Here is a 24,747-nt window from a genome sequence, read left to right as displayed (position 1 = left end):
GGACTCTGCAGGGACCGGGCTTGCCGCAAGCATGGCCCGGGACGGGGAGCTGGCCAGTCATCCCCAGTGAGCACAGGAACAACGGGGGCCCCCGCTGAGCTTCCCACCCTCTCGGGGAGGCCGCCTCATTGCTCCTCCCTGGAGGCTTCACTTCTCCAGCCTCAGGCTCCCACTTCCTCGCAGACCTAACACAGAGCTCCCCTCGGCCAGGCCAGACACCGAATCCTGACCCTGCCTGGCAGTGCCCGGCTTGGCGTTTCTGGCAGGGCAGGCCATTAACCCCGTCCTGCCCTGGAGCTCGCACACCCCATGGCACCCCTCCTAACCCTGCGACGCAGGTGCAGAGCTCCTTCCTTCACTCCCGCCCCTTGCACCGTCTCCCTCCCCACCTGTATCCTACAGCCTCCCTGTGTGACACCCCATTCACTACCTCCCCAGCTTGCATCGCTTCTTGCCAACCCAGGGTGCAGCCAGGCTTCAGTCATGCTAGAAAGAGTGGGAGCCTGGGGCCATCTTTACTAGGGGCAAATATCTCATCCAGCTGCAGAGATAGAAGTGGCAATCATCTTAACCAAGGGCAAGGTGCAGCTTTGCTCCTATTGAGAACAATGGGAGATGGTGGCCATTTTGCATAAGGGCAAAAGTTGTCTAGATTATGCCAGAGAGTGAGCTGGGCTCTCTGTGGACCTTCTCTCCCACCCGCCACGGATGTAGGGGAAGCCTCATCTCACAAGCCTTGGGAACAATCCTGCATTGATCCTAGAGCCTAACTGGATTCGGGGCTTTTCCCCCATGGGCGTGGTTTGCCTCCTTCCCATGTCACTTCCCTTTCCCACAGGGAGGGAAACCCCAGCCCCACCTCGCACTGAGGGAGTCCTGGATCCAGGGCTCTATCATCATGTCTGTAGCGCCTCGGAGCAGGAGCCCGCTGTGCCAGGCACCAACCAGGCTGAGTCACAAAGTCAGTCCCTGCCACACCAAGCTCAGGCTCCTGCTAGGAAAGCACATGAAACATGCATCCGATGAAGTGAGCTGTAGCTCACGAAAGCTTATGCTCTAATAAATTTGTTAGTCTCTAAGGTGCCACAAGTACTCCTTTTCTTTTTGCGAATATGGACTAACATGGTTGCTACTCTGAAATAAGTAGGGGTGATCTGCTTTGCCACTGATGTGTATTGTATAGGTGGTGAGTGAGAGATTTTAAGGCCAGAAGGGGCTATTAGAACATGTAGTTTTACCTGCATGGCACAGGCCAGAGAATTTCACCCAGTTACCCTTGTATGGTCTCTATCTCTAACATATTTCCCAGTCCTATGAGCTGATACACCTGTGCAGGTGGAACTGCTGGACTAGGGCCTTAGATTGTTAAATTCCTTGAATCTTGGCTTCCCTTCTGTACTGAACTCAAGCAAGAGCCATGCTGTTTGCTCTCAGTAAATAACGGTTGTGGTTTTAGGAATAAACTCTATTTAAGACTCTTACCGTAGAAAACAAAAAGGTGCAAAAATGGTCAGCCTGTGAAATAAACCAAGTTCGCTGTCTCATCCAGTCATTTAAATCATTTTGACGTTTTCCTTTTATGAAAACTCAGGCCAAAAGAAACAAACCACAAATGTACAGGGGGAACAGCTCTCATCTGGCATACAGTGCCACATATATTGTACCTCAAATTGCCCCAGGCAACGCAAGTCCGTGGCCCAAGAATAGATACAAGAATTACATTCAAAACAAACTGTTAAAAGAACATTTAAGGTTGCAAAGTCAAGCACTGAAGTTGGGAAATGCCAAAATGAAGGTGTTCCGGCAACCTTAATTCTGTCTCCTCTCTATTGCAGTCAGGCCACTTCCTTCTCCTCTGTTCTAGAAAGGGTCTTGTCCGGTGCTCGTCACCACAGTATCTGAATGCCTCCACACTGCCTGGGCACCAGCATGTCACTGAGAGCACAGGGCAGCCTCCCTGCTCTCCCTTCCTTGCCGCTGGGAGGAACAACTCCAGGGAAAGTCCTGCTCAGAGCAGACAGGATCTTGGAAGAATTTAGCTGTCATGCTCTCAAGTCCCCACTGAGCTTGTGCAACATATGATATTTTGGATGCTTATAACTTAGCCAAGTTTGGGTGGTTTTTCAAGGGAACAGCAAAAGGCATATCCTGTGCTGAATTTCAAGTCTCTGCTCCAAAAGTATGAAGGCACTAGAGCTTCTCACTGAAAAGGTTATATGAATATTTTAACATGAGCAAAACTGTCTTTTCCCCTAATCTCATTCTTGGAGATGGCTGAACTGTTTCATCTGAAACTTTCCCCAGTTGTTCAACCTGAGACAAATACCTGGTATGGAAAATGTCAGGCCCCATAGTTAAAGTTTGGCTAAATTCCAAGCTACTGAACACAGAGCCCAATAATGGACAGTGCTTGGCAAGCTGTACTATAGGTCGGGGCAGTCAATTATTTTTTGTCAAGGTCCAAATTTCTTGGTTAAGGTACAGTCAAGGTCCAGACTCCAGAGAAAATAATAAAATAAAACAACAAGTAAATAAATATTTGGGGGTCCATTCAAAAGCATTTGGCGGTCTCGATTTGGCCCACTGTCCGCCTATTGACTACTCCTGTTATAGGCAGTGCTACCAGCTCCACCTATAACAACTGCCATTTATCTTTACAGAAAGATTTAGGATTAAACCAAGTATCCATCTAGTCTGGGTTGCCAGCTCCAAAATGAAATGCATCCGATGAAGTGAGCTGTAGCTCACGAAAGCTTAGGCTCAAATAAATTTGTTAGTCGCTAAGATGCCACAAGTACTCCTTTTCTTTTTGCGAATACAGACTAACACGGCTGCTACTCTGAAACAGCTCCAAAAGTATCCCGTGCCTGCTGTTTCAGAAGACAATGCAAGAAACCCCCTGGTGGTCAATGATAATCTTGTGGCACCTTAGAGACTAACAAATTTATTAGAGCATAAGCTTTCGTGAGCTACAGCTCACTGCTACTCTGAAACCAATGATAATCTTGTTTCATTCGATTGGATGATTTAGGTTTCTAACATTTCAGGATCCAATGCCAATAATACTATCCATTTCTATGTGGGTAAAGAAAGTACAATATAGCTTCAATCTTCCACCTCAAGGAGGTGTAGAAGTGTCATTGCAGAGAACAGCGATCATGCAAAAAGTAACAGAAACGGACAGAGAAATCATTAGTTTTTACAGTCTATAGATTAGCTGGGAATAGCCATTGAAAGAAAGAAATACAGTATTCGGTGTAAAACACAAAACAAAAGATACCAAGTGGGGAACTCATAGGCCCTTGTCCACATGGCAAGGACAACTATGGGTTCTGGAATCATTTCCCAATGCCTCCATCTCACCTGCTCACAACAAATATGGTGGAGTTGTATTCATTCACCAGCTTTTTTCTGCAGCACAACCCTGCGTCACTGTTTGTGCACCGGCACCTAGCACAACCTGTGTGTGTACCAGTGCATTCTGGGAAAAGCTGCACAGCTATCCCATGGTCCTTCACCAGGAGATATTCTTTAGTACTATTTGTATTATGGTAACGCCTACAGGCCCCCATGGTGATCAGGGCACCACTATTCTAGGCACTGTGCAAACATAGTGAGAGAGAGTCCTGCCCAGAAGAGCTTACAGTGTAAACAGACAAGACAAAGGGTGGGAAGGGAAAAGAGCTACAGAACAGTGAAGGGATTTGCCCTAGGTCATACAGTGAATCAGTGGCAGAGCCAGGAAGAAACCGCAGGTCTCCTGACTCCCAGTCCAGTGCCCTATCCACCGGACCAAGAGAGCAGGGAAGATATGCACAGAAGCATCTTTCTATCTAGGATTTTATATTGTCCTCATCATAGTATCTCAGTGACTCCCATTGAGAAAAACAGAAAGGGAGGCAGTGCATGCTGGGACATCCTACTGCACGGACAACTGGGAGAAAGCAGGTCCAGCTAACTCAGTGACCAGGCACATTACATTGCAAAAAGCTGCCAGCCAGTAACGGGAAGACAACCATACTGCAGCCTTGCCTAACACCAGGGGCCAATCTCTCCTGGCTGCCATATCACTGAATTGTATCTGTAGTTAAATGTGGGCATAAACTATGTTCTGAGCTGACTGTGCCACCAGTTGGTTACACTCCAACTCTGCGTTCAGAGTTGCAGTGCAGACGGTGTTTCAGTCATCTCTCTCTCGAGACCTCTGGAGATCAGCCCGCCAGGACAAAGACAGCCCGTTATTAATACTTCTAGCCAGCAAAATCTCCTCTCCTTGATCCGCATTCTATCTAAACTATCTGTGGGTTTTATACTGCCATCCATCACTGTAGGATCTGAGCACATTCATGTCCCACTTCCGTGTGTATATTAAACAATTTATCCTATTTTCTTTTCCAAGACTCCTGTGATTTTCTCAGATTCCTTTTTGCTAAAGAGCCAAAGGATAACAGCAGCATACAGTTGATACTGGACTGATATCCAGCCAACTAAATTCCTTACCAATAAGCCACAGCCTGGAGAGCAACAGACTAGCAGAAAAGACTACAGATAAATTTCCGTAGGAATTCACCTGCACATAAAAGAAACTTATGCAGAGTCCTACATTAGTTGGCCCCCTGGGGTATGCTGCACAAAAAGATCTTGTAATGGCCTTGCAATTTCTAATTATAACCTTAGAGGGCATGTTCACCTTGAAACCAAAAGGGGCAGGTTAAAAACTATAAAGCATTAGCAAGAACACACACAAAAAATCATAAATACTGCAGGTCTGGCTGAACCAAAAATACTATTTTTTTTAAAAGTACTCAACGGAACAGCACAGAATTCTCTGTCACTGGAAAATCAGGGAGCAATTAAACGGGTTGCTCTAAATCCACATTAATTTGATGTCAAAAACCTCAGTCTGTATTCTATGCTAGTTACCCCCAGATGGAAAATCCATTTCTGATTTGAAGCCAAGTACTGCCTGTAGTAGGAAGAGAGCCTGAGAGAGAAGCACTTGTATCAGAGGCCTGGCCTGAGCTAAAGCAGTGGGCAAAGTTTGCTGATATAAAGCAAAGTTAGCAAAAGGCAGGCTGTGAGCAAATGTCAGGCTCTGCCTGATTGCAAATTCACAGAATCTGGCAAGAACAGGGCTGATATTGCAGAAACACACATACCTAAGACATGCTAGGCACAAAGTGCTCACGCAAACGCATCTCAATAGCATGTGGTACCAGAACATCCCGATATCAAGGATGGTACAAAAACATCTCCCAAGGATAACAGGAACACACTGACCCCTCTTAAAAGATAAGGTCAGGATGACAGTACATAATAGAGATGTTTTAATTAAACCATGTACAAGGTGATGGATAATAACTAGACACATCAGGGGGCAGTAACTAATTATAATAGAGGGGCAGTACTAACTTGTTTGTATCAGGGTATAAAGATGTATCATAGAGGAGTATCTTTGTCCAGCTAAGGGGGGAAAGGAAAGTCCTGTTGCTCACTGAGGTGTGTCCATTGTCACGGGCATAAGCATCTTAGTATCCTCGTAGAGTCTTCCAGGTGCTATTACCATGCTCTGTTGACAATGAACCTGGTCTGGTGCCTTCGTACCTTAACTAATCTTGTGGTCATTGGGTGCTTCGCTCAAGGTCTGCTGTGCCGGCTGTCAGTGCAGAGCTGGGGCAGCACACAAGGAGAACACACACACGCAGCTGAACATCTAACCACACTGCCACATCCACTACAGATTCTTTCACAGATTCTAAGAACAGAAGGAACCTTTAGATCAGGGACCGGAAACCTTTGGCACGCGGCATGCCAGGGTAAGCCCCCTGGCGGGCTGGGCCAGTTTGTTTACCTGCTGCATCCGCAGGTTTGGCCAATCGCAGCTCCCACTGGCTGCGGTTTGCCGCTCCAGGCCAATGGGGGCTGCAGGAAGCGGTGCGGGCCGAGGGAGCCTTGCCCTTCATTGGAACGCAGTCCATTGGAGTGGTGGAAGGTCAATGCACAGCGTTTTCCAAGGCTTGGGAAACTGGCAAAGAGTTACCTGTGCATTCCAGGATCGTCTGTGCCTGCAGAACTTGTGTTTTCCAATGCTGGCCTTCCTGTTAATCGGCTGCACACAAGACTGACACCAGAGCTTGTAAATGTGTGAATGTTTCTTAACAAAAATCAGCAGCAGAGTTGAAATTCTAATGGGACTTTTTGTGTTTTAGGACGGCTCAGGGATATTATGTAAAAAGTTAAACAAAAGAGTGGGTTTTACACATACGACTGTTTTTGTTGTTAGTAAAGACACTTGACAAAGATAATATGTATGTGGGGTCAATTGTGAATCGTTAATGATTAAACATTTACCCGACACAATTTTAATGGTTTAAATGTTTACTTTTTTTAGATGCTATTTACATCCCTAATATGGGCAGAGGTCAAGTATTGCTGGTGAGCTCTTTGACTGAGAAACTTTCCACTGGAGCCTGCTGAGTCTCTGAGAATCACAGGGTGTGCTCCAGTTGCATGGGGTGCAACAAACATATTCTGAAGGAGCATTACATAAAATCTAGGGCACAGCAGTCAATTATTTCTTGGGAAAGATCCAGATTTCTTGGGCAAGGTATAGTCAAGGTCCAGACTCCAGAGAAAATAATAAACACCCAACAACAATAACGATGATCAGTACAGCAGAACCTCAGAGTTACGAGCCCCTCGGGAAGGGAGGTTGTACGTAACTCTGAAACGTTCGTCACTCGGAACAAAGCGTTAGGGTTGTTCCTTCAAAAGTTTACAACTGAACATTGACTTAATGCCGCTTTGAAACTTTACTGTGCAGAAGAAAAATGCTGCCTTTAGCCATTTTAATTTAAATGAAACAAGCACAGAAATAATTTCCTTACCTTGCCAAATCTTTTTTTTTTTTAAACTTTCCCTTTATATTTTTAGTAGTTTACGTTTAATGCAGGACCATACTGTCTTTGCTTTTGTGTGTGCGGGGGGTGGGGGGGGTGTCTCTGCTGCCTCCTCATTGCCTACTTCCAGTTCCAAATGCAGTGTGGGGTTGACCGGTTAGTTCATAACTCTGAGGTTCTACTGTAAATAAAAAGATTTCAGGGTCCATTCAAAAGCATCCGCAGGTCAGGATTTGGCCCGCGGTCCGCCTATTGACTACCCCGATCTACGGCATGGGGTGTAAATAGTTTGTCGGGTTCTACTTTTTGTTGTTGCAGGAGCCAGGAAATTGCATTAAACCTGGACAGCCTCTCACCAACCTTAGACTTTAAGGTCAGAAAGAACCATTAAACTCACTCTTGGGAAGATCTCTGTGTCTGGACATCAGTGACACAAAACAGGCTCCTGGCTGAGCACTGATTCCACCAGGCAACTCATCACATGGAAAGGAGGGGATTTCAACCCACCTAAGGGCTAATTCACAAACGGCCGACGGGAGCTGGGAGCAGTTTTGGAAGGGGGCTGTAGATATTTGGGTTGGGTTCACAGATTTTAAACGTTTAGGAGGAGTTCTCATAATCGCCTGGGAGCAGGAAGTTGCACTGTGGAAACCCAGATGACCACAGAGTGACTGTTCCTTATTCAGATTCTCTCTTCCCCAGCGCTAGATTACCCCGAAATGGCACAATTTACATAGTCAATAGGGGCACCGTAGACTTCTCGCCCCGCAGGGCCAAGTTCTGCTCTCACACTAAAAGATGGGGATCTAATGCTAAAGTCAATGGTGAAATTCTGAAAGACTTGAACGGGAGCAGCACAGGATGCCAACTCAGGAGTAACCCCACTGACCGCCGTGACATTACTCTGGATTTACACAGCTAAAACGAAGTAGAAACAGGCTGTAGCGGGGTGGCCGCCCACTCTTGCCCAGAGGGGTTTAAAACAGCCCTGAGAGAGGGCTGTTGCAGGAAAAAGGCAGCGGGGCTGATTGGGGGAGCAGCCTCAGCTGGGGACCATGCCCCAGTCAGGGCCCAGCTGGCTCTATAAAGGCTCTGAGCCAGAAGCCCGGAGAGTCTCTCTCTGCCTTGAGAAAGAGAAGGGCCTGGCTGCAGGGGCTTAACTAAGTATCTGGAGGGGAGCAGGGTTGGGGATAGGTCAAGGGAGCTGGGGAGCTCCAGCCCAGGAAAGCCTCAGGCTGCAGGCCTGGTAAGGCCTATTAGATACTGGGGTTGCAGGGGGCAGCCATGGGTAGCCAGAGGCAGCATGTCCAAACCCCCTCGCCTGTAATGCGTGGCTTATACTGCAGTCTGCCCCAGGGAGCGGGGGCTAGTTGGTGACTGGCAGTAGCCTAGGACTGAGGCGAGGTGGGGATGGGGAGGGGGTTCCCCTGGGAGGGGGAGACCCAGAGCTGTGGAGTACTGCCAGGGGGCAGCACACAGTTAAAGGGGTACTGGGGTCCTGGCAGGGACATGGGAGCCAGCAGCAAGGCGAGACACCGGCCGACAGAGGGTGCTCTGGAGGCTGGAATGTTAATTCCCTGAGACGACCAGCAGGAGGCGCCGCCGGCGAGTCTGCACCCAGTTACAAGGCCCAAGCCAGATGCTGCACCAGGTCTGCCTCATTTACGGCTGTTCAGCCCCACTGAAGACAATAGGGTTGGAGCACTGTAATTGAGGAGATTTTGGCCTGGTGCCTGTCCCTCCAGCTGGCTTTTTCTAGAGCAGGGGTTCTCGCAACAAATGTTTTGGTGGCCTCAGAGTGCGGCCACCAACTCTTGCTGGCAGCCGCTTTCACAATTTTTCCTAAAATACTTAATTAACTTTAGGAAAAACAAATCAATATACACAGATACATGTCCAGGTTATTGTGATTCATTTATGTAGGGTTTTTTGCAGACTCAATATTAAAAATAATGTACAGTTGTCTCTATGCTTTACTGGACCTAAACAGAATAGAAACACAAGGTGCTCGTTCTTGTCTTTTTTTCTTGTTCTTTCTTTTGCTTTTTGGGTTGCTTTTTTTTAAACTTGCTACAGAGTCAGTCTGCTGGGAGAAGTGATACTTGTATGTTGTTAGCACTTCTCACAGCAGACTGACTCTGTAGCAAGTCTAAAAAAAAAAGCAACCCAAAAAGCAAAAGAAAGAACAAGTTAAAAAAGACAAGTATCACTTCTCACAGCAGACTGACTCAGTCCCGGCAAGCCTGGGGACAAATTAAGCCCAGAGGGGGAAGTGGGTATGGAGACAGCGGGAGCCAGGGATGATGCGGCACGGGGGGAGGCAGTGGAGGCCAGGGTGATGGAGGCCAGGGTGAGCTCGGGGCCAGAGCCTGCCATCACACAGCCAGGGAACGAAGCCTGAAGCCCCATGGCTGGAACCCGACACTTAAGGGCTGATGCCCGACCCCACTGCCCCCAGGAAGGTGAGGAACTCACTGGCTGCCTGCTCCTCCAGCTTGTGTGTCTCCAGATGGGGGCAGAGCCCAACCACTACTGACAGCCCTGGAGGTGGGGCCAATGCTTTGCGCCCCCCCCCCCATCACTGCCCAGGAGGCTGTGGCCGCAAGAAAAGCCCCTGGTGGCCGCATCTGAGAAACACTAGACTAGAGTCCTTATTACCGCAGTGATCTGCACAGTCTGGGCCAGGCAGCTCCCCCGGGGCGAGGCTTGGGTCAGCAGGGCGAGTCACCCATCTGGGACGAGCCGCTCAAGAAGCAGGGCTAAGCAGTAATGGAGTGAAAGGCCTGGCTTGACAAAGCCCTGGCTGGGGTGATTTAGTTGGGGTTGGTCCTGCTTTGAGCAGGGGGCTGGACTAGGTGACGACCTGAGGTCCCTTCCAACCCTGATATTCTATGATTCTATTCTATGAAACATGCCCGGAGCTGGCTGCCAGAGCCTGGGCCGCAAAAGCGGAACTTACACCTGCTTGATATGTCATGGGGTGGATCAGACCCTGGTGTAAGTGCTACTGAAACCAATGGGATCTCAGTCCTGGAGGTGCTGCCAGACAACATGTCGGCAGGGGTGGCTTGATCTAGCACCCTCTGCTAGTCCCTTTCCCTGCTCCCCCTCCGCTCAGCTCCCTCAGTTAGCACATCCGCTGAGAAGTGAAGGGAGCGGCTCCTGACTTGCACTGGTGGGAAGGGAGCAGAACGCAGCTCACAGCCCAAGTGATGTCGTTCCATCGCCCACCCCAATTTCCTGACCGGCTCACAGCAGCACCCCCACGGTTCATTCCTTGCCGGGTTGGGCCAGGCTGGCCGCTGGGAGCCGCTGCCCCAGGTGGATCCTTTGGTGGGCAAGGAGGTTGGACACGTTGCTGAAGCTCTTGCCGCACTGGGCGCAGGGGTAGGGGCGCTCACCCGTGTGCACCCGCTGGTGCTTGGTGAGGTCCTGCTTCTGGCTGAAGCTCTTGTCGCAGTCTGTGCAGGGGTAGGGGCGCTCGCCCGTGTGCACCCGCTGGTGCTTGGTCAGGTCGTGCTTCAGGCTGAAGCTCTTGCCACAGTAGGTGCAGGGGTAGGGGCGCTCACCCGTGTGTGTGCGCCAGTGCGTGTACAGATTGGAGACTTGGCTGAAGGCCCGGCCACAGTCGCTGCAGAGGTAGGGCTTCTCCCCTGTGTGGATGCGTCGGTGTGTCTTGAGCCGCTGGCTCTGCCCGAAGCTCTTGCCGCAGTCGGCGCAGACGTAGGGCCGCTCACCAGTGTGGATGCGCTGGTGGATGGTCAGCTTCTGCTTGTCTTTGAAGCTCTTGTCGCAGTCGGTGCAGGCGAAGGGCCGCTCGCCCGTGTGGATGCGCTGGTGCCGGACAAGCACCTGCTTCAGGGTGAAGCTGCGCCCGCAGATGTTGCAGGCAAAGGGCCGCTCCCCGGTGTGGATGCGCTGGTGCTTGATGAGGTTGGAGACATGGCTGAAGCTCTTGCTGCAGTCCGTGCAGGGGTAGGGACGCTCCCCTGAGTGGGTTCTCTGGTGCTTGGTGAGATCCCACTTCCTCCGGAAGCTTTTCCCACACTCTGGGCACTTGTGGGGTTTCTCCTTCTTGGGAACGCTGCTATCCTCCACATCGGGAGAGGCCGTCCCATTGGCTCTCGGAGCACACACAGGGCACGGACTCGGCCCCTCTCCAGTCTCAGGCCCTGACTGCATATTTAGGGAGTTGCTAGAGCACTGGTCACACCCCCATGTGGCCCCAAGCTCAATCTCCGGTCTCTGAGACCCATATGAGCTCTGGGAGGTTCCTTGCAGCTCAGGGCTCAGGACTGCTCCCTCTTCTGATCCCCGGAGTAACACCCTGTAGGGCTGCAGGGTCTCAGTCCCTTCATCCAAATGCTGCTCCTCAGAACTGCTCCTGACCCTGTCATCTGCTGAGTGGAAAAGAGAATCCAGAGATTATCCCTCAGGGAAGAGAAAACCCTAATATTCTGGGACTGAGCACCCCCACACCCCTTCTTGCACAACACTTCTCCCAGAAGGCACTTGTAGCTCCTGCAGGAAGTGGAGAAGGGCCTGCGATTTCAGCGGGGAATAGACAATGGGCCACATTCATGCTGGGGTAACTCCATTAACTCCAATGCAATTACCCCAGCGAGGCGTTGGCTCACTGTGTTCTCATGAAAGCAGATTTTCTCTTGTGACTACCCCATAGCTCCCAGTTCTGAACTGCCAGCCCCAGGTAATGGGCATCTCCAAGGCACAAGCCTCACTCTGCCGCAGCATCTCCCGACAGGCGATTTGTGCGCACCTCCCAGCATCCGGTGAGTGCAGGAGCCACCAGGAGAAAGTCACCAACACTGAGGGTGCAAGAGCAGGGAAGAGCCAGACCTGCCTCATGTGGGGAAGAGTCCAGCGTGGGCAGACTCAGTGTGGGGGTGACCAGAGGGAGTTTCCCAGGGGCTCTCCTAACAGGCCCATCTGCTCCCAGTGAGGGGATTTAGGGAGAGCAAATCCGGCAAGAGTTTCCCCTAATCTTAACCACCTGAGTATTAAAAATAGCCTCCCCACAGACCTGGCGGGGGGTGTTTGACCCTGGACAGCAGCATCTGTAATGGACTGAGGGCGTCAGGCCTGTGGGGAGGAAACCGTGTGCGTAAAGGAGATGAAAATTCCTCATGTAAACACCCACTGACTGGAGGGGCCGGGAGTCTGCCCTGGGCATGCGCCAAGTGTGAATGCCCAGTAGCGGCAGTGACCGCAACGGTGCGAGTCTGGGTGTATAGCATGGCAGCAGAACACTGTCTGGCTCAGCAGCTCCATTCCTGCACCTCACCGCAATATCCCAGAGAGATCAAAAAATAGGTGGGCAAAGGGCTTGGCCTGGGAGGGGACGGAAGGCCGACAGGCACCTTCTGAGACACAGTAAATCCTACTGCAGGAAGCCCGGGCAGCAGCTCGGAGAGTCACTGCTCCCAGCTCTTCGCTCTAGAGTCGGAGCGGCTCCCAGGACCACTGCTGCTCACCTCGGCCGATGCTCTCGGGTCTCTCCCACGCCACGGCGCACTGGAGGATGCTGGCCCATAACTGGCGTTGCTGCTTCCTGGACCCACTCAGGACATCGCCGCCTGATGGTTGGAAAAGAGAATCTAGAAATTGTCTCTCAAGCTGCAGCCAAGAGGAAACGGCTCCTAACCACCAGCAGTGGGATGGGGCTTGGACATCCCCCAGATGGCACGTACAGCCTGGTACCAGCAGCACACAACTCCCAGCTCCTCAGAGCACAGAGAGGTGGGGGCATCATTTGGGGAGGGTTTGATTGCAGCAGGGAGGAAGCAGAAACAAGGTACCAATTCTACTCTGCTGTACACGGGTCCTGTTGCATTCAAGGCTTCCCCCAGGGCTGATGGTACCCCAGGAAGCCTGTTTCCTTGGCCAATCTCTTGTGAGTCCCTAATGGGTACGAGATATACCGGGAAGGTGGCAACACCCAGTCACACCCACCTGGAAGGACACAGCCTACATCTTCCTACCCCCCTCCTCCCCCAGCAAACTGCAGCAGCATTCCCATGGAGGGGCCCCTATCCGTGGGCTGAGAATAGGAAACCTTCGCTGCCTGTATAGACACACTGCTGAGGATGAAGGGCCCAGGAACAGCCTAGCCTCTCCCCAGCAGGAGGCAGGAGTGTCCCGCAGGGGACAGCGAGAGGCAGGGAAGAGTCCATGCTGGATGAATGGGATGTAAGGTAACCAGACACAGGTCTGCACGGGCCCCCAACCCAGTCTGTGATCTTAGGGAAACAGAGCCCAGTGCCTTTCCCTAACCTCAGCCCCATGTGAATGAGAACAGAGCCCTCAGCAGCCTGGGACAGGGTCTCTACCCAGCTCTTCTCTCCGAGGGAGCTGGGCTGGGTGTTACTCACCTCGGCAAGGGCTCTCTGGAGGCTCCCGCACCATGGAGTCCTGCTGGGGGCTGACCCACGGCTCGCAGCACTTCTTCTCCTCCTCTGCTGGAGGGAACATAACCCAGATGCTACTGCCTAGGCTCGGGAAACACTCAGACCCCCCTGCAGCGGGGCCTGACCGAGGCAGCCCCCCATGCCTCTCCCAGCATATGCATCTGTAGGTCACCCTGTCGGCACAGCGCTGACGGCTCTGCCTGGCTGCCGCCGTGCGGGAGGATGATCCTGCTTGGGAGGAGCAAACAGTGAAAGTGTCCAGCAGAGCAGCAGGGACGTGGGCGTGAAAGAGCCAGCGCCCCCGAGTAGCAGCCCCGCTCCCCAGGAGAGACCGAAACAGGAGAACGTGCCAGGTCAGCGGACAGTTTTCACGGAAATAATCATGATCCACAGGGAGTCTGAAAACTGAGGGGCAAGGGGCTTGTGCTGGGGATGAATGGGCAGGGGAGGGGAGGCAGATGGGACATGCCCAGACATGACACCTGTGCTGGAGGAAGCCCGGGGAGAAAGGGAAGCCATGACAGCAGCCTGCGACGGGGTCACTGGCCTCTGACCCTTACAGTCCCTTCTAACCATATGGTTCTACGATTCTGTCACTCCAGCGCGTGAGCAGCGCTGAGGGAGCGGGGATTACTGCTACTCACCCGGAGAGGGACTCTCCCACGCCACGGGGCCCTGCGGTGTGTGGACCCACGGCTCTTCCCCACGCTCCAGCCGATATAAGAGGTCAGGCTTGGGGCCCGGGTAGCCTGTGAGTGGGAAGAGACCAGGGGCTGTCAGGGCTCGGTATCATATGAATAGGTTAGTCTTGATTTCAGCGAACAGTTTGTCATCACCTGCACAATTGGTGTAAAACCCCTCAGGAGCGTTCCAGTTCTGAAATGGATAAGGACTAAGAGGGTGGAGCGGAACAGACTGAAAGCTGTGGACATGACACAGAAGAAACAATACGTTTATCACCTTGAAGTGTTCCCTTTAACTGACGCACATCCAGTGAGATGAAAGGGCCACGTTACACCTCTCTGGGCTCCTACGTGCTGCTGGAGGGTGTGCAGATCCCGCATTTATCCATACCAAATGCCATTTGCTGCAGTGCTGCCCATTCACCTGGCTTGTTTAGATCTCTCTGAGCAAGCGTCTGCCCAGGGACACTCGGGAGAGTGACAAAGGGCTCGTCTACACTTGAAATGCACCATTGCTGCACATCAGCATAGACACCACCTGCACCGACAGGAGTGATTCTCCCATTGGCATAGGTAATCCACCTAGCGAAAGGCAGGCAGCTAGGTCAACGGAAGAATTTTTTCCATCAACCTGGCGCTGTCTACATGGGGTTAGATTGGCTTAAGTACATTGCTCAGGGGTGTACCTGGGTAGCTGGGTCAAGCTAACTTTTTAGTGTAGACCAGGCCTTTGTTTGCTGGAATTTACTCCTCCTCCAAATTAAATTACAATGAACTAAAGCCCCTTTGCTCCTGAGTGAGACCATCCATATGGGAGTTTAATGTGCTTTCATTTATGCCTATTGGCTTCACACCTTTGGTGGATCTGTGATGCTGGCAGACTAGGTGCCAGCTCATGCCACGGCCCCTATGCCTAAGGGAACACTGACTAATGCATACCTGGAAATGTGTTAGTATGGTTAAAATAGATATTAGAGTGATAAGAATTGTTTAGACTTTATGAAATGCTTCTTGGATGCTGCATGTATAAATCTCGCTTATAACATCTGTACCCTAGGTTATAAGGTAATATTTAAATATTTGCTCTAATGTAGCTACAAAAGTGTTTGCTCTGAAACTGGAAACCCTTCCAGTCAGGAGAGAAGCATTCCCAAGTATGAAATGCTAGTTTACCACAAGAGGTGTCTCTCCTGCGCAACAAAAGAAGCTCTGTGGACATTAGACAAGCCCATGTGTAACATCAGTGGACAGAAGACTGTTGCTTGCTCCCCCCATAGCCACGAAGAGGAGACTTGCACATACGCTCGACCCATCCATGGGAATTCTACGGGAAGGTAACAAAAATGCCAGACCAGAAGTAACTTTATCTTTATGCTGTTTGGCCTCAGAGAGGCAAAGATCCCCAGCTGCTCAGGCCGGGTTAGCCCTAAAGGACATATAGAGCTTGCCTATTATAGAAGCTTCTCTTACCTTTTGAACTTAAGACTATCCCATTTGTGTGTGTCTGTTTATCTACCTGTTTTCTCTTCCCCTAGTTAATAAACCTTTAGTTAGTTTATTACAGGAGTGGCTTTAAGTATTGTCTTTGGTGAGAGATCTACTGTTCACTTGACCTTTGGGACTGGGAGTAACCTGAATATTGGTAAAAAGAAAAGGAGGACTTGTGGCACCTTAGAGACTAACAAATTTATTTAAGCATAAGCTTTCGTGAGCTACAGCTCACTTCATCGGATGCATTCAGTGGAAAATACAGTGGGGAGATTTATATACACACACAGAAAACATGAAACAATGGGTGTTACCATACACTCTGTAACGAGAGTGATTAGGTAAGGTGAGCTATTACCAGCAGGAGAGCCGGGGGGGGGGGGGGGGGAACTTTTGTAGTGATAATCAAGGTGGGCCATTTCCAGTAGTTGACAAGAACGTGTGAGGAACAGTGGGGGGAGGGGGAGAATAAACATGGGGAAATAGTTTTACTTTGTGTAATGACCCATCCACTCCCAGTCTTTATTCAAGCCTAAGTTAATTGTATCCAGTTTGCAAATTAATTCCAATTCAGCAGTCTCTCCTTGGAGTCTGTTTTTGAAGTTTTTTTTGTTGAAGAATTGCCACTTTTAGGTCTGTAATCGAGTGACCAGAGAGACTGAAGTGTTCTCTGACTGGTTTTGAATGTTATAATTCTTGACGTCTGATTTGTGTCCGTTTATTCTTTTACGTAGAGACTGTCCAGTTTGGCCAATGTACATGGCAGAGGGGCATTGCTGGCATACGATGGCATCTATCACATTGGTAGATGCGCAGGTGAACGAGCCTCTGATAGTGTGGCTGATGTGATTAGGCCTTATGATGGTGTCCCCTGAATAGATATGTGGATAGAGTTGGCAACGGGCTTTGTTGCAAGGATAGGTTCCTGGGTTAGTGTTTTTGTTGTGTGGTTGCTGGTGAGTATTTGTTTCAGGTTGGGGGGCTGTCTGTAAGCAAGGACTGTCCTGTCTCCCAACATCTGTGAGAGTGATGGGTCGTCCTTCAGGATAGGTTGTAGATCCTTGATGATGCCCCCCCCCCCCCGGCTCTCCTGCTGGTAATAGTTCACCTTACCTGATCACTCTTGGTACAGTCTGTATGATAACACCCATTGTTTCATGTTCTCTATGTATATAAAATCTCCCCACTGTATTTTCCACTACATGCATCTGATGAAATGGGCTGTAGCTCATGAAAGCTTATGCTCTAATAAATTTGTTAGTCTCTAAGGTGCCACAAGTACTCCTTTTCTTTTTGCAGATACAGACTAACATGGCTGCTACTCTGAAACCTGAATTTTGGTGTAAGGGACCCTCTGTCACAAAGGCAGGCTTGCCTGGGTGGCCAGATAGACAGCGTAACTAAGGGGACTGTCACTGACTCCATACAAAGGCAGGGATAGTGCTTGATGCGTTCACACTTGTTACTTGAGGGGTGAAATCTAAATATTGAACGCACAAGCAATCGGGGGTTTATGCCAGTCTGCCCTGAGGCTGGCACCCACATTCGTGAGCCACTCCAGACAGCCTGACAGGATACACCTTAGCTGTTCTGATTGTCCCTATGCAGACATGGCCCGCAGGTCCTCCCAGCCCTCTGGTCTTCAGTAATGTCCCTCTGTGCCATCTGCGTACCTCTCTTTCCGGAGCAGTGAACTTCACAGGACCTATTAGAGAACCTCCCGGCCCCAGCAGTTACCTTCTGTCTTGATGAAAACGGACCATTGAATCTCACTCTTGGATTTCCAGCTCCTTGCCAGTTGCTGAGCCATGCCCATACTCTGTCCCTCAGGCTCTGGGAGCTGGCAAGAGCCACTGGGGGCCTGTTGTAAGTCTGGCTCAGGCAGGGCTGGCACACAATAAGGAGCGTTATGTGGTGTGTCTCACAGAAGTGTAGTCACTCCTTGGTCTGTATGTGCACTGATGAGCCTTCACTGCGTTAGAGGTGGGAGAAGCATTACAGTATGTGACAAAAGGGACAGGGAGCTGCCATGTGACTACAAGGAGGGTGGTGGAGAAATTCTCAGGCACAAGGAATACGAAGTAAGGGGCATCTTCTACAGGTCACCATGACAGAGGGACGAGAGAAAGAGGAAAAAATTCCTGCACCAAGCCCCAATCCACTCATCGCTGTAGTTGTGGGGGATCTGAATTACCCAGATAGCTGCTGTATAATAAGTACAGCCAAGCAATCATCCTTAAAGTGGCCTTCAGGATAAGGCAGCTTATGATCCTGGCATAGAGATTCCAACCAAACAGGAGAGGCTGTCCTGGGTCAGCTTCCTAATTCTAAGGAGGAACTGATCGACTGTAACAGGAAGGCTCAAAACATATCACCATAAAATGCCTGAGTTTATCCTAGTCAGATAGATTCACATGGGGCCTTATCCAAAGCCCACTGAAGCCAATGGGTGTCTTTCCATTGACTTCAAAGAGCTCTGGAGCAAATCCAGAAGGCAGCACTCTTTTGCAGGATGTTTCACAGGGGTAGAGAGAACTCGTGAGAAAGGACTACAGGATTGGATTCCTAGCAAGCAAGGGGCAGCGGGAGGAGTAGGGACGTGAGCCAGCGTGGAAGACGACAAGATAATTAAGGCACAACAGGGCACAGCTCCTCTGAAAAGAATAATGTACAAAAGAAATAGCGGGCATAGCTTCCTTCAGGAGGGACTGTTTCCGGGTACGAGGGTCTCTGCTAGAAAGAGAACAAGGAGTCAACTGAACAGAAAATGTACAGTGCAGAGAAAAGATAAGGGCAGTAAAGAGGCCAAATGAATTAATGCCAGACAAAAGGCAACAGCGGAAACAATGGCTTTTACAAGTGTGTCGTGGAAAAAAGTACAAGGGGGAACCATCAGTAAAGGAAACCCAACTGGCCACGGTACTCACTCCTTTTGGAAATCGTTCTTTAAGAAGAAAAATAAAGGAATCTGAACAACCTGTAAGGATGGGAGACCCAGTGAAAACAACTATTGATCTAGAACTGGTGAGAAAACACTTGGAAAATATACACTATCCAGATCAGCCTGTATGCGTAGGACAGCACCCTAGGGTACTAAGGGAATTAGCTAGCCAATTTACTGACCACTGCTTTTGAAGAGTTGTAAGCAGATAGACAGGTAACGAGATGGCAGAAAAGTCTGTTTAGTGCCGATTTTCAAAATGTGCAGAGACGAAAGAAAGTATGGAGGTTATTAATAGCGTAATAGACATCCATGCGTAGGCCAGAATCCTTGACACAACTCAGGCCTCGGCCTATAACACATCAAACAGCAAATGATGCTTTTGTGTTTCACACGCAGATGTAGGCTGGGTAACAGCAATGGCTACCTAGCTAGGCTTAACCACAAACCCTCGCACAGTTGTGAAGTGACTGGCCAGTGAGAGCGCCCCGTTTGTCTTGTCCCTGACAAGCAGCCTATTGTCTGTTTTTTCTCACCTAGGGAGATCACTGTGAAATCTGGAGAGAGAGAAAACAGCAGCAGCTGTCAAAACACCTTGAGTGCAGAGCTGGAGAACCCACCCTCATGCCAGAGTGTTCATTACACAGACTTTCCATGGTTTTAAATCAGCCCCTTGCTCTGCTGGGGGTGGCTGGGATTCTGAATGCAGATCAAACATGCTAACGGAAGCCCCAAAACAAAGAGCCCACACACATCTCAGCAAAAGAACGAAAACAGTTCTTTACCCAAAGAAAGCAGCATTTCATAGTTCTCCGTCATCACCTCCCGGTATAGCTCCTTCTGCCACTCTGCAAACATGTCCCACTCCTCCCGGGAGAAATAGACAGCGACGTCATCAAATATCACTGGCACCTGCAATCACAAACATTCCACACTCAGCACTGCCAGCAGCCCCGAGTCCCAGCAAAAGGGTTTTCTAGGGGGGAAATTCACCCCGTGCAGAAGACTAGCACAGGGTCCAAGTCCCATGTCAGCCCTAGCTTTGTGAATGATTCACAGCGATAACCCACAGCAAGCATCTCTCAGGGGGGTTATCCATCCCTGTGTATCTCAGCCAGACTGGATGATCACAGTGGTCCCTTCTGGACTTGGAGTCTATGGGGAAAAAACACGCAACATTAGCACCAAATGCAGCCTGGAGCGAGTAGGTTCAACCCCCCTTGGAGTGTTTGGGCCAGATTCAGTGGTGATGTAAGTGGTAGCATGAGAGGCTACTAGAATGTGTGTCCTGGTCTAGTCAGGGCAAGCTCCCAGTCAGGCGTGCAGGAAGAGAGAGCCAAACTGGCAGAAGACGAATTATCCTTGTTCAGCCTTTGTCCATAGCTATCCATGCGCGGGGCAGCACCCACCACTCTGGGAACTCTGGGCACAGCAGCTGCAGTGAATTCGAGCAGCCCGATTCTGTGTTTTACCAGCTCTCATATCACTTTTGCACAGGTGTAAATACTGAGAAACTGCACTGAAGCCAATCAAGTTACACAGGTGTAACCTATATCAGAATCTGGCCGATGAGCAGTTCCTGGTCCCACTGAACTCCGTGGCAAAATCGCCAAGTGGTTGCAGGAATTGGCCAGAAGTCCCCAGAGAGTTTATCACGAGCAAGGGTGCAAAAGGAAAACATCACTAAGGTGAGTGATAAATGAAGTACACACAGGGCGGTGGGAGGGAGGGTGCTGAATGGATGCTATGCACCACTACGGCCCAGGTCCCTGCAATCAGCCTGAAACAATGGGTGAAATCCGGATTCTACTGAAGACAAGGGAAGTTTTGCACCGACTTCAGCGGGGCCACGCTTTCACAAGGCAGCTCTAAGATAGGCGTGAACTATCCCCACTCATGGCCCTGTGTTCATCAAGAAGCCTGTCTGGGGACTATTTAAATATCCACATTGTTCACAGCACTGAAACCTGATCAACAGCCCACCCTTATTAGGGAACTGCCTGACTTACACTGCTAACCTGGACAGAGCAACGTGGGCTTGTGCTTGTCTGCTTTTATAATGAAGCCTAATCTAAACCTGTTCACACTGAGGTTGTATGTGGGTCGTGTCTGCCCTGGGGCTCCTGAAATGCTCTGTGGATGACTGGAGAGCTAGGGGGTTCTTTCTTAAAATTGCTAAAGAACGTGCCCATTTCATGCTCCGGACACATGAACAAAAGCAATAAAAAGAGCATTATGATAAACAAGTAGGACCCAATGTCCCAATCACAAAGACCCTGCTAAGCCCCACAACCTCTCACAGCGCCCCTCATTCACCATGCAACATTCCCTCCTCCCTGGAGACCTGGCATATGGCCCTGGCTGCCTAGGGCATGGGGCAGCCCACCCATCCCAGAGCCATTGCCTCAGGCTGTATTGCCTGCGCAGGGCCCCGGGCTGGGGTCCACAAGGGCTGGAAGCTTCCTTCACTGTTTACATGAAGCTTGAACTCTGCAGAACCAGCTGGGAAGGCGGCCGGCCTTGCTTAGCTCCTGCACTGGGGACTAAGGCTCGGTCTGCACCAGAAATGTACACGGGTGGCGCTAGGGTCTCTCCGGGCAGCTGCGCCGCTGTGGGGAAGACGCTCCGTGCCAAGGGGAGGGCGCTCTCCCGTCGGGGTGGTGAATCCAGCCCCCAGAGAGGCAGCAGCTGTGGAGGACAGAGAAGCTCTCCCGCTGACACAGCACTGGCTACAGCAGGGTTACGGGCGGTATAATTACATCCCTCAGGGAGGGGGATTTTTCACACCTCTGAGCTGCGGGGCTGGGGGGTCAGTGGCTGGGTGTCGGGGGGTCCCACTGGGTGGGGGGCGGTGGCTGAGAGGTCACACTTGGGGGCTCCCACTGGGTGGACAGGCAGTGATTGGGGGGCAGGCAGTGGCTGGGGGGGTCACGCTGGGGGGGGCAGTGGCTGGGGTGTCACATTGGGGGGGATGCTGCTGGGAGGAAGAGTCCCGCTGGGTGGGGGGTCCCACGGGGGGATCCTGCTGGGTGGGTAGCAGTAACGGGGGGATCACGCTGGGGAGGTCCCGCTGAGTAGGCAGGCAGTGGCTGGGGGGATCACACTGGAGGGGTCCAGCCGGGTGGAGGACAGTGGCTGGGGGGGGTCACACTGGGGCGGTCCCGCCAGCTGGGGGGGGGCCACGCTGGGGCGGTCCCGCCGGCTGGGGGGAGCAGTGGCTGGGGGGGGGGGGCCACGCTGGGGCGGTCCCGCCGGCTGGGGGGAGCAGTGGCTGGGGGGGGGCCACGCTGGGGCGGTCCCGCCGGGTGGGGGGGAGCAGTGGCTGGGGGGGGGGCGCCACGCTGGGGCGGTCCCGCCGGGTGGGGGGGAGCAGTGGCTGGGGGGGGGCGCCACGCTGGGGCGGTCCCGCCGGGTGGGGGGGAGCAGTGGCTGGGGGGGGGGGGCGCCACGCTGGGGCGGTCCCGCCGGGTGGGGGGAGCACACTGGGGAGATCATGCTGGGGCGGTCCCGCTAGGCAGAGGACAGTAACCGGGGGGTCACACTGGGTGGGGGCAGTAACTGGGGGGGTCACACTGGGGAAGTCCCTAGGTGGGCGGGCAGCGGCTGGGGAGTCACACTGGGGGGTCCCACCGGGTGGGGGGCAGTAGAGGGGGGGTCACGGTGGGGGGGCCCCGCTGGGTGGGGGGCAGTGGCTGGGGGGTCACGATGGGGGGGCCCCGCTGGGTGGGGGGGCAGTGGCTGGGGGTCACGATGGGGGGGCCCCGCTGGGTGGGGGGGCAGTGGCTGGGGGGTCACGATGGGGGGGCCCCGCTGGGTGGGGGGGCAGTGGCTGGGGGCGCGCTGGGGCGCCCGGTGCGGCGGCTCCTACCTGGGCAGGCGGGGCGGGTCCGTGTCTCCCGGCCATGCCCGGCGGGCGGCTCCCCGCGCAGCTGGAGGCTCCGGCCGGCGGGCCCAGCCCGGCTGCTGCCCTGCGGCTCCGGGGACCAGCGACCCCGGCCCGGCGGAGAGACCGGCCCGGCCCGGCACGGCCCCGCACGGCTCGGCGGCCACCCGGGCAGGGCATGCTGGGAGCTGGGGGCTGGGCTGGCAGCGGGTCCCACCCACCCACACACACACACACACACACACAGAGCTCACACCCCCACACCCCGACACAGCCACAGCCACACTCACACAAACAGAGCTCACACCCACACACACCCCGACACAGCTACAGCCACACACAGCCACACTCACACAAACAGCTCACACCCACACACACACTGACACAGCCACAGTCACACAAACAGAGCCACACGGACAGATACACACACTGACAGAGCCACATTCACACACACACACTGACACAAACAGAGCACTGACAGAGCCACACTCACACACCCAGAGCTCACACACACACTGACAGAGCCACACTCACACAGAGCTCACACCCACACACACACCCTGACACAGCCACACGGGGACACCCAGAGAGAGTTGACACACACACAGAGCTCACACCCCCACACACACTGACACAGACACACACACAGTACTGACACACACAGAGCTCACAGACACAGAGTTCTCACAAACACACACACTGACACAGCCACACTGACACACACAGAGCTCACACACACTGACACACCTTTCATGGTGAAAGGTTTTCCTCCTTTCCCCCCCCCCCACCCCGCTGCTGGTGATGGCTCATCTTAAGTGATCACTCTCCTTACAGTTTCAAAAAGAAAAGGAGTACTTGTGGCACCTTAGAGACTAACAAATTTATTAGAGCATAAGCTTTCGTGAGCTACAGCTCACTTCATCGGATGCATTTGGTGGAAAAAACAGAGGAGAGATTTATATACACACACATAGAGAACATGAAACAATGGGTTTATCATACACACTGTAAGGAGAGTGATCACTTAAGATAAGCCATCACCTTCATTTCGAATACATCCGATGAAGTGAGCTGTAGCTCACGAAAGCTTATGCTCTAATAAATTTGTTAGTCTCTAAGGTGCCACAAGTCCTCCTTTTCTTTCTCCTTACAGTGTGTATGATAAACCCATTGTTTCATGTTCTCTGTGTGTGTATATCAATCTCCCCTCTGTATTTTCCACCAAATGCATCCGATGAAGTGAGCTGTAGCTCACGAAAGCTTATGCTCTAATAAATTTGTTAGTCTCTAAGGTGCCACAAGTACTCCTTTTCTTTTTGTATAATGGTGTGTAATCTAGGCACATCAGGGGCGGGGTGGGGAACAGCAGGCACAGCCCGAGCATGGCTGGGCTCCAGCTAGTCTCAGCTGCTGCAAAGGGAGGCAGTGTGGGTTTGGGCCTTTTCCTATTTCTTTCTGCTAGAGAAGGCAAGAAAGTGACCCATTTTTTCTTGGGAGACCCTGTGGGTAACTGGAGGTGTGGTAGGGTTATGGCATCAGTGAGGGGGAGTGGTTATTTAAAACGCGTTGATGCTTATTTTCATTAACCCATATTTAACTCAAACACCCAAGGCACACTTGGGAAGAAGAATGTCTCAGTTAAATAGTTAAAACAGACAGCTGCTCTGGAGGCACAAAAGCGATTTGCATACTATTGGAACGGTGGGAGCTGAGGAAAACCAGGCTGGGAGCACGGTGCTAGTTTTAAGACCTGCAATAACTAGATAACTAAGGATCACTGGTGTGAGACCCTTTCCCTCCAAAGCACTGAGCAGAGACTCTCGGTGATGAATAGGTGGGCATCTCTCCTGTGACTGCAGAGAGTACAAGGGGCATAGCTGGGTTTGGAGCCTCCCAGCTAAACCTTGTCCTCTTCTTGGGGTTTACACCACTTTACCAGTGACCGGTAGGGAACACAAGCTCACCCGCTACTCCAGGTTCCCCCCAGTACACAGCAGCCCCTACTGCTCAACTTCAGTCCTCTGCTGCTGTCTCTTTGGGCCTATTCCTATGGGGCTCTTTTATCTCCAGCCCTATCTCAGGGCCAGCGTCCTCAGGTCCTTCTCCCTCTGCAATCCCGGCCATGTACGTTCAGCCAGCCATACGTTCGGTCTGATTGTCCAGCTCCACCCATGTTCATTCCTCTGCTCCCAGCCAGACCTGCCAGGGCCTGCGGCGCCTTTGATCTGAGCCTCTTGGCTGCCCAGGCAGGCCTGGGGGACCCACCTTTGCTGCTCCTGTCCAGTCACTTCACTGCTTCCTGGGGCGGAGTGTAGTAGGGCCCCAGGGGCTCCTGAAGGAAGCTGCACAGGCCAGGGGCACCCCGTCACAGGGCCCAAGCCCCATCTTTGAGGAACTCCGCTAGTAACCTCCCTTCAGCTCAATAGCT

General features: G+C 51.9%; 1 protein-coding gene across 5 annotated transcripts; it reads right to left on the bottom strand.

The window, feature by feature from the left end:
- Positions 1-8,794: 8,794 nt before the first annotated feature.
- On the bottom strand, positions 8,795-22,485 carry LOC119850781 (zinc finger protein 436-like). Of its 5 annotated transcripts, XM_038389348.2 has the most exons (7): positions 22,305-22,485; positions 19,507-19,591; positions 19,222-19,348; positions 13,969-14,073; positions 13,289-13,375; positions 12,392-12,493; positions 8,795-11,299 (listed from the first exon to the last, which is right to left on the bottom strand). In XM_038389348.2, the coding sequence occupies exons 2-7, from the start codon at positions 19,513-19,515 to the stop codon at positions 10,170-10,172; spliced, it is 1,560 nt and encodes a 519-aa protein (XP_038245276.1). In that variant the 5' UTR covers positions 19,516-19,591; positions 22,305-22,485; the 3' UTR covers positions 8,795-10,169. The 5 variants fall into 5 exon arrangements, with proteins under 5 accessions (XP_038245276.1, XP_038245272.1, XP_038245275.1 ...); XM_038389344.2 differs by lacking the exon at positions 19,507-19,591; XM_038389347.2 differs by lacking the exon at positions 19,507-19,591 and having other exon boundaries at positions 8,795-11,296.
- Between the last annotated feature and the right edge of the window lie 2,262 nt (positions 22,486-24,747).

The sequence above is a fragment of the Dermochelys coriacea genome, chromosome 2, assembly GCF_009764565.3.
Source record: "Dermochelys coriacea isolate rDerCor1 chromosome 2, rDerCor1.pri.v4, whole genome shotgun sequence".
Classification (NCBI taxonomy): Eukaryota; Metazoa; Chordata; order Testudines; family Dermochelyidae; genus Dermochelys; species Dermochelys coriacea.
Note: the sequence above shows the minus strand (reverse complement) of the source record. Positions and strands in the feature narration are given on the sequence as shown.